The 9,129-nt window shown below is 33.5% G+C and overlaps 2 protein-coding genes across 2 annotated transcripts; one reads left to right on the forward strand and one right to left on the reverse strand.

Annotated features, from left to right (window-relative positions):
* Positions 1-454: 454 nt before the first annotated feature.
* Positions 455-5,458, forward strand: asgrl1 (asialoglycoprotein receptor-like 1). The gene is made up of 8 exons (XM_077223276.1): positions 455-661; positions 1,140-1,223; positions 1,882-1,965; positions 2,102-2,194; positions 2,317-2,370; positions 3,163-3,302; positions 3,385-3,497; positions 4,995-5,458. Exons 2-8 carry the CDS (start codon positions 1,142-1,144, stop codon positions 5,158-5,160), a joined length of 732 nt encoding a protein of 243 aa, XP_077079391.1. The 5' UTR covers positions 455-661; positions 1,140-1,141; the 3' UTR covers positions 5,161-5,458.
* Positions 5,459-6,080: 622 nt separating this feature from the next.
* On the reverse strand, positions 6,081-9,129 carry pla2g1b (phospholipase A2, group IB (pancreas)). Its single transcript, XM_077223282.1, has 4 exons — positions 9,003-9,129; positions 7,678-7,828; positions 6,691-6,824; positions 6,081-6,265 (listed from the first exon to the last, which is right to left on the reverse strand). Exons 1-4 carry the CDS (start codon positions 9,061-9,063, stop codon positions 6,147-6,149), a joined length of 465 nt encoding a protein of 154 aa, XP_077079397.1. The 5' UTR covers positions 9,064-9,129; the 3' UTR covers positions 6,081-6,146.

Raw genomic sequence — 9,129 nt, forward strand, 5'->3', positions numbered from 1 at the left:
ATGGTTCTCCTCATAGACCCTCTTCCGGTTTCCAATTTCATCCTATCACTAACCTATTTATGTATTCATGTGTGTATGTTGTTTAGTTTATTTATATTTATATTCATATAAATATCTATATTTAGTTAATAAAACTTGTACATAATATGTATTTGGTTCTGTTTTGTTTGCAATACAAGTCACTTTACGATCACGGTTTTTGCTACTGGCTCAAAGTGCTGTACAGGCGAAGAAATAATTATTCTTCTGTGGCCATGGAAGATACCCTTTTCTTAGAATAAATTAATAATCAAAATAGTTCTTTGGACGAACTGATTAATTGATTGTAATATTAATTCAGCCACATCAAGTTAATCCAATTAACTGACCCAAATATTTATAATTAATAATAAAAAGATATTATTGATTATTAATGTTTCCAAAAAGCTGAGTTCCTTACACATTTATGTCAGAGAAGAACATAAGTTAATTTAACATTAAGTTAACTCAATATTTTGTCAGATTTCAAACATGCAAATGTTACAAAAAGTTCAACAGGATGTTAGGACTGTCAATTCCGCTCTCGGAAATGTTTTAGGAGTCGTTGCGTAAGGACAGAATGACAGAACGGCCATCAGGACACTGACCGCAGCAGATTTGACAGGAACATTCACTTTAAACAGTAAGATCCACTGCATTTCACACTCATTTTTAATTCTTTTTTATTTTGTATTTTCACATAAAAGCATATTGAGGTCTTCAATTTACGAACCGTCATGATAAAATCCCAATTTGTCGGCAATGAGAATCTTTTTACAGTCTTCATGGTCTTTTAAGAATATGCTTGATGGCTTTTCTATTTGGTTTTGTGTATTCTGACGGATAATAAATCTCTGGAATACAGAAGTCCTTTCATTCTGATGTGTTTTTCTCCATGTTTGTGATGGATGAAGTTCAGATATAGTTTGTCAGTCTAGAGGTTAATATTCAACCGTTTCATTGCATGACCTTGAAACTCTTGTGTTTAGTACATTCAGTCTCTTTACTTATACCAATAATTTTATATGTTGGGACAAAAGTCATTAAATAAGAGAAATACATTTCATTTAAATTTTAATTATTTGGTGTACATACATCCTAGATCCTGCCTTATTCCTCAGACATGGAATCTGTATCATATGACCGGTTTACCACTCCTGAGGCAGAAATTAATAACACTGGACAGAAATTTATACATATATCAGGTGAGAAAGATGTTTTCTTTTTTCAGTTTTTGAAAGGAATGTTTGTAAATCGTGCTTTGTATAAAATATTGACTCTATTGATAGAACAAAACACCTTACTAAGAAATACTAACGTTTCAAGTACCCAGAAAGAGGGTGAAATACCATGGTAAATCCTTATTTGCTAAATAAATATATTGACACTCCATAGCTAACAAGAAACTTTCTTGGATATTTTGCCAACGTTCTGGCAAGTTTCTCTCAAAGTTATGAACAAACTTTCATCTAGTAACAATAGAATGTATGTTAAAGTGGTCTTTAATAACGTTAGCACCAAAACATTATTTATACATCGTTCATGGAACGTTCTTCTAGTTGGACTTTAGGCTAACTTACTATTTGTTTATGGCTCAGAGTACATTTAAACGTAACGATCCCATCATATTTGCAAAGTTATAAAATAGAATATTCCCTTAATGTTTTCTCTAACTTTCACATAACCAAGATGAAAAACATTTAAAATTGGACGTTTTGAACATTCTGAGGACATTCAGAAATATCGTTTTGATTCATAACTGATTAGCAAAACATTCTTAGAACATACATTTGTTCAGAATGTAGTTTTTCAGTCTGTGTTTGTATCATATTCTTATGTTATAACTTAAATTCTTTCCTACAGGTAGACAAAACAGAAAGATGTACATAATATATGGCGTCCTCATCCTCTATGTGTTTATACTGACACTGGCTGTAGGAATTAAAAGTATGTTGTGAGCATTTTACTTCCAGACACATTTGTTCATGTCAAATTGAACAAAACCTATTGGATGTCACTGCATGTTTTTTGTTTTGTTTTTTTTTTTACCAAAGTGTTTGATTTTAATTGTGATTTTCAAAAGTTTCTCAGGTCAGCCAAGAGGTCGCTGATGTTAGACTTTCTGTGGAGTCTCTCGCTGTCTCCATTAAAAATGGCCCTGAAACTCTGCAATTAGGTAAACAAAGAATCATTTTGTATTTATAATTTGTTTTATAAAGGTTCATGCATATACTAACAATGCCTTTAATATTAATTTGTTGTGATTTTTATAATTAATTTATTCATTTTTCCACCCAGAAAAAGGTCATTTCTCTGAGCTTTTGATGTCTGAGCATGTGATCCCGGTACAAGGTGAGGCTCATTATGACCGTGGGATCCAAAAGTCAGAGACCACTATTGAGAATACTTTGAATCTATACTTTGCATTCATATAATTGAATAATAATACCATTAATAAATATATATTACAAGCATAACAATTTGAGTAAAAAGTTTAATTGAAAAATGTACACGAATTTCAAAATGCCTTAGTATTTGAGAGCGTGATTACAAAAACAAAAGTCTCACCATTAAAAGAATGTCTCAAGCACACAATTATAATGTTCTCATTATAATTTTATGTAGCATATATGACAGACTTGCGCTGCGCATATTGCACTTAACTATATTATGCACTCTGTTGCACTCTGAAGTGTCTCAGCTGAAGGAAATAATCTATTATTTATCAGCTTAAATGTATTTTAACGATAATATAAAAAAATGAACATATACCAATATGGTGGCCAATATTTTGTGCATCCCTAGGATTTGGTTTCTCTTATAGCTTGAGTTTCAATATCTGACTGTCTATAGAAAGAGTCGCATGATCAATGTTACAAATGTACTACTTTTATTAGTGATCTACAAACAGAGCAGTAAAGTAATCCTATTTCTATTTTTTCTTTTTCTGTCGTAACTAAAACATTCTGTTATTTCCAGAGTTTAATTAGATTAAGAATCCCAGATTTTCTTTGTGGACTCAGACTTTTGGACAAAATGCTCTTTACGCCTGCTCTTTACTCATTAGTCAAATGTTTAATTTGTTCTTGGCAGTGAAATTTAAGTTATGATTTATTTGTATTATATGTATGTTTAACTGTACAGGTCCCTGCCAGGAAGACTGGGTGTTTTATAAAGACTCATGCTACTTTCAGTCTACAGTAAAGAAGAACTGGCAAATTGCTGAGAACAACTGTATCCAGAAAGGATCACACTTAGTTGTTGTCAATGACTTGGCTGAGCTTGTAAGACAAGAACACACACAGCAACACAATTATTTGAGTCTTATGTGAGGTTAAATATGAGTTTGCTCTTTTTTTAAACCAGGACTTCCTATCCTCAATCGTAAAGACGTCTAACAGCTACTGGATTGGCCTTGTTGAGAAAGAAAAGGAAAAATGGTCCTGGGTAGATGGAACAGACTTTAGTGCTACTGAAAAGTAAGAATGAATATAAAATAATGAGAGAAGGTCAATGGGGGGAAAAGTGTAAATGCACTAATGCTTTTTTGGATATTACTGGTAGGACTTTAGTTTAGGGTCCAATTTTCACTAGTTGCTTATTAGCATGCATATTTCTAAGGTATTGTCTGTTTAGTAGTACTTATAATGCACATTTTAATGCCTTTTTCTGCATGAGCATATTCTACATCTAATCCTACCCAATACCAAAACTTAACAACTACCTTACTATAGCAGGAAGTAGTTCACTGATGCAAAAGTCATATTAATAGTTAGTTAATGGTGAGAAATGTACCCTAAACTAAAGTGTGACCAATGAATGGAGTTCTTGTCTCCCAAAAGAAAGAACCAATTGAACTGCATGAAATGAGTCATCAGTAATTCCAGTCTTATGTCCTGCACGAACCTACTGGTGAAACTCGAAAAATTTGAATATCGTGCAAAAGTTATAATTTTGATGATGATTATGACAAATGTTTATTTTGGTCTTGGCAGTGAAATTTAAGTTATGACAGCTTATGAAAACCCCAAATTCAAAATCTCAGAAAATTTGAATATTACATGAAATCAATAAAAAAAAGGATTTTAAAAACAGAAATGTCGGCCCTCTGAAAAGTGTAAGAATGCATATGCATAATAGTTATATGTACTAAATGTATTAGTTTCACCTTTTAATTTGAATTACTGAAATACATGAACTGTTGCAGGATAGCCTATTCTAATTTTTCGAGTTTCACCTGTATGTCACCGGTTTGTAACAAGTGACTGTTCCGCATGTACATACTATGTACATACTGTGCAATTACAGGGCAAAAACTAAGTACCAATCCTGAACCTAACCTTAATCCATATAGTTAAGTAATTATATTACCAGCACTTTCTTGGTTAAGTAAAGTACATGTACTGCAAAATAAAGTGTAAATATAAATTTGCATAATGCCAGCCTAAGTTCTTCATTGGCTGTATGTGAAGATCTATTTTGACCCGTCCACAAACACTGCAGTTGTAGCTGAGGCCTGAAAGAGTTTGGTGTGTGTTGTCGACATGTCGAGAAGACGCTGTTTTATGTTTTGTTTTGTTTTTGCGACGTGAAAGCAAACCCACTTTGCAGGCACTTCTAAAGGACGGGTGCTCGAGCTCGAATTGATATGGTAAAACTGACGCCATCGTTACTGTTCGTATCACTGTGTATACAAGTGCTAAAATTCAGATATGCTAATGGTTTCATTTCCGTCACACGCTATAAACTGGGCCATCTGACCAATCAGAGCAGAGTAAACTCTCGAGAAGCAGGGGTTTAGTGAGACCGAATCCTTTATCAAACCGTTTCAGACACTGAGTAAAGAGGTGATGCTGCAATGTATATTATGAGAAAATGATTTTGACTTTGAATGCATGTAAACCTGTTGTACCTCCAAAACAAAATAAAATATTATAATAGTGTCACTTTAATCTAACGCTTGATGTCTATTTCAGGTACTGGGATGAAGGTCAACCAGATGACTGGGATGTTCGTTTGAATGGTGAGGACTGTGGGCAGCTCCACGCTCGGACAACTTTGGAGAGACGGAGGCTGTGGAATGATGCGGACTGTACGCTCCCTTTTCCTTACTTGTGTGAGAGCAAACCCAAGAGCCACTGATAAATAACTAACCTCAGCAAAATGTCTTAAGAGAATCTTTCTTAAGTTCCTCAAGCAACATGTTTGCCTCTTTTCCAGTAAAATATTTTAACATCTTTATTAGAGGTGCAGGATTGTAGATGATAGACTTATGAGAAGATACGTCTTGAATTAAAAGTTGAATTGAAGTTTTCTGCAAATACTTTTTATTTTCTTAATTTATACACAATGGTTAGACCATTTTTGTTCGATTTGTGCTTAAAAAAATTACCAATGGGGTAAGATTAATAAACATCACTTTAAGATAAATTCTCTATGAACTTTTTGGAAATTTTGCTTCTCAAGTGAATTTAAGGACGTTAAGGTGTTTTTATTTAAAAGACTGAACACAATTATTTTTCAGTGTATACATATGTAAACTATAATTATTTTAAAAATTAATTTGACAGTCCACTCGTATCCATGCAGGATAACAACTAGAAAATTGTTTGTTTGTTTTTGTAGTATGTTTTATTTAAATCATAAATTCATATTATAACCTATTTGAAAAAAATAATTTTCTTAACCAGTATTTTTTACTTTTTAAACAAGGTAAATTTACTTGAGAAGCAATTGCATAAGATTAAATTACTTATTTTCAGAGAAATATATAAGTTTTGTTTTTCATCCCCCATTGGCAAATTGTTTTTAGTTGTTTTAGGCATAAACCTCATGAAACAAGAATAACTGCCAACGGGAAGAAAAATAAATTGAATTCTTATGAACATATATCCTCTAAAAACAATTCTTAATATGTAACACTTCATATCTAACTTGCGCATTTTTACTGGAAAAATGATAGTAAATATTATTAATTGCATGAATATTCACATACCATTAAATAATCTATCTGCTATATGAATCAAATATCAGTTAGCATGAACACAAAATAAACTGTTGCATGATATGCCATTCCTATGTTTAATGAGACTTTAAGGACAGTCTTAAAACTTGATCTTGTCAGGTCATTAGCAGTTTTTACTAGGATAGTTGACATGATCTGGGTTGTAACCCGCTTGTGCAAAGCATTCGGCTGCTTTTCTGTCACATTCACAGATGAACATCTCACAGGGGCGATTCTTGTCAGCTGCAAGAGACAAAAAAACAGCAGTTCAGTTCAGGTCTCAGTTACTAACAGAGCTTTCAGATAGAATTGTTTAGTACAGTTTGTCCTACTGAGTCCTACATCTAACAGGAAACATTCTCAGAAGAACTTCTCTAACATTCTGGCAAGATTTTCTCAGAGTTATAAACAAACATTCTTCCAGTAACGTTCAAATCTACGTCGTTCATGAAACATTTTAGTATCTAACATTTTTAAATGTTACTACTTGTTCCATAATGTTCCGAGAACATTCAAAAGTAACATTCCCATGTTTGTAAAATGGAATTTTAACATTCGCATAACCAAAAACTGGACAGAGAACATCTAGAAATAACGTTTTCATAACATAATGGGAACATTGGCAAAATGTTCTTTTATAACATATTTTTGTTAGCTTGGGGACTGACCATTGCAGCTGATTTTCTTTGCTGGTTTGTCGCATGAGAAGGAATATATTTCAGTATAGGGGTTGTCTAAGATACCCCAGCAGTCATCTTGCTGCCATGAGTCCGAATAACACTGATCATGCACCTGACAGCACCTAAGGAGTAATAGAGAATGCAGTGCGTATGTTTATAAAGTTAGTCGCCCTTCCTTTTCAATTAATTATTGTATTTTAAGAGATTTGCTACTTGCCTGCTGCTGTGGAGAAAAAAAATGCAACAATACATCACCTAATTAATATTCATGGGCCAAGTTGATAAGTATTACACCAATCCAAACTTTTTCTGAAAAGCTGCTTTAGAAGGTAATGTTTAAATTGCTTAACTGTAACATTTGTGTCATCAAATCCTCTCAACAGGAATTAGCAATGCACTGATTTTTACAGTCTGCAACAATAAAATCAACCTGAAATCAAAATGAACAATTCCTGTTTTTTATGGAAAAGGCTATTGCAGTTTTTATTATAAATGATTTATTCGTGCTTATTTGTGGTTGTTTTTTATTCATGTGCGCCTTCATAATCTTTGACTAAAATAACTTCCCCTCCCTCTTGCAGCTCTGATGACGTGTTTACTGGTAAGGGCGGGACAAGCTGTCACTCACATGACATCACAGCACTCACAGTTAACACTCACATGACATCACAGCACTCACAGTTAACACTCACATGACATCACAGCAATAGCAAACCAAAATCATCCAATCAATTCCTGATGGACAAAATCAAGTCCCGCCCTGCATTAATGCATGTTCGAGAAGCCGTTTCACTCGGATATGTTGCAAATTAGAGAAGAAAAGATTATCGCAACTTCGGTTTCACGCTGACTTTAATTTGTGCAACGTGCATTTTTTGGTATTTATAGTTATAAACTGTTCATAGAATTTTTCAGTCTGACCAGGCCGAAGCGTGACAACCAAAACTGTTTCGGAAACTATTGTTTTAATCTGACCTGTCCAGTTCATCCACCGGGTTGCCCGAGCCTCCTTTGCCGCAGTAGCATCCGTAGTCTGCGTATTCCAGTACAGGCCAGCTATCGGGGATGGTACAGAGGATCATGGACCTGAACTGCCACAGCGCACGGTAGTCTATAGTCGCCAGCGCTGTTAAACAATGATAGTTTATCAGTGCTTCATACCGATTAGTATCAAAATAATATGTAAACAACAGACTGTGTTGCTTAATCATAATCATCCATCATACTTTGTCTTTTCACACAAAGCTATCATATGGCTTCAGATTCAGAAGATGTGGAATATAGCAACTGAACCGTGCATTTTTATGATGGGCCTATGGTTAGTTATTTTGCATTATTTTTCGAGCTTGGCAGCCCCAGTTCTCATTCAATGTCATTGAATGGGAAATAAAGGCCAGGGTATTCCTTAAAAGATTCAACAACTTTCAAGAAAGTTTCAAGATTCAAGAAAGAATGTCATACAGGTTTGGAATGACATGAGGGACATTTTTACCTGATCTGACCACCATTCATTCATATAGCCTACAAAGACTTCAGTATGCAAAAAAAGCACCATATAGCATACATTTATCATTATCATAAATGTAATAATATCCTTTATATACCAGGCAGTTCATTATATACTGCCTTACAAAATATTTATAAAAGGTGTATAGCAATTTTATATGGTTTGTTTCTGCGTCACATCCAGCAATCTGCCTCCTGGTGAACTTGTAAGAGTGTCAGATGGTCAAATGTAACAATCAATTTAACCAATTAGTTTCTTAACCAGTTACATTCTTAAGTATTTTAAAATAAATATTTGTAGACGTACATTTCATAACCACTCTCTTGGTGTCCATCTTGTTTTCTGTCAGTATTACATTCCACCTTATTCACTGAAAAAAAAGTTGCTGCCTTAATTTTTTTTAAGTACAGTCAACTTGGATGTTTAAGTAATTTCAACTTAAATTACATTACACTGGATTTAAAAATGAGTTGAATCTTGTATAAAAGAAGCATCAACATAAAAAAAGTTGAAAATTGCTTAACTTATTTTGATGAGTTAAAGCAATGTAAAAACATATGTTGTCATAACTTATTGTTGTCATATACACTTACCTTACTTAAGGTAAGTGTAAATATTTTGACTGATATAGTGCAATTATTTGACTGACAAATTAGTAAAATCTATTTTTCAAATAATTTAAAAAATCTATATATCATATTTGCAATATTTGCCTTGCATAAGAGAAATGATTAAAACAATAAACAATAAGCTCCTGTAGTTGAATGGAAAATCACATATTAAGTATACTCACAGGCGGGCAGACTCACACTAAGGACCACGAGAGTCAGAAAGGTGTGCATGGTGAAGACCATATGAACAGGTGTTTGTTGCTGATTATTTATAGAACTTATTATAACCTTGACGGGCGGAGTTAACTG

This window comes from Siphateles boraxobius, unplaced genomic scaffold (genome assembly GCF_051911475.1).
Source record: "Siphateles boraxobius isolate OS27281-9 unplaced genomic scaffold, OSU_SipBor_1 9, whole genome shotgun sequence".
Classification (NCBI taxonomy): Eukaryota; Metazoa; Chordata; class Actinopteri; order Cypriniformes; family Leuciscidae; genus Siphateles; species Siphateles boraxobius.

Excerpts from the sequence above, each read along its gene's own strand:
- asgrl1 (XM_077223276.1), top strand. The coding sequence starts at position 1,142 with ATGGAATCTGTATCATATGACCGGTTTACCACTCCTGAGGCAGAAATT. Across the intron at positions 3,303-3,384 it reads TCAATGACTTGGCTGAGCTT|GACTTCCTATCCTCAATCGT; the intron begins GTAAGACAAGAA and ends TTTTTAAACCAG. Across the intron at positions 3,498-4,994 it reads GACTTTAGTGCTACTGAAAA|GTACTGGGATGAAGGTCAAC; the intron begins GTAAGAATGAAT and ends TGTCTATTTCAG.
- pla2g1b (XM_077223282.1), bottom strand. The coding sequence starts at position 9,063 with ATGGTCTTCACCATGCACACCTTTCTGACTCTCGTGGTCCTTAGTGTG. Across the intron at positions 7,829-9,002 it reads TAGTGTGAGTCTGCCCGCCT|CGCTGGCGACTATAGACTAC; the intron begins GTGAGTATACTT and ends ATTGTTTAACAG. Across the intron at positions 6,825-7,677 it reads CCGGTGGATGAACTGGACAG|GTGCTGTCAGGTGCATGATC; the intron begins GTCAGATTAAAA and ends ATTACTCCTTAG.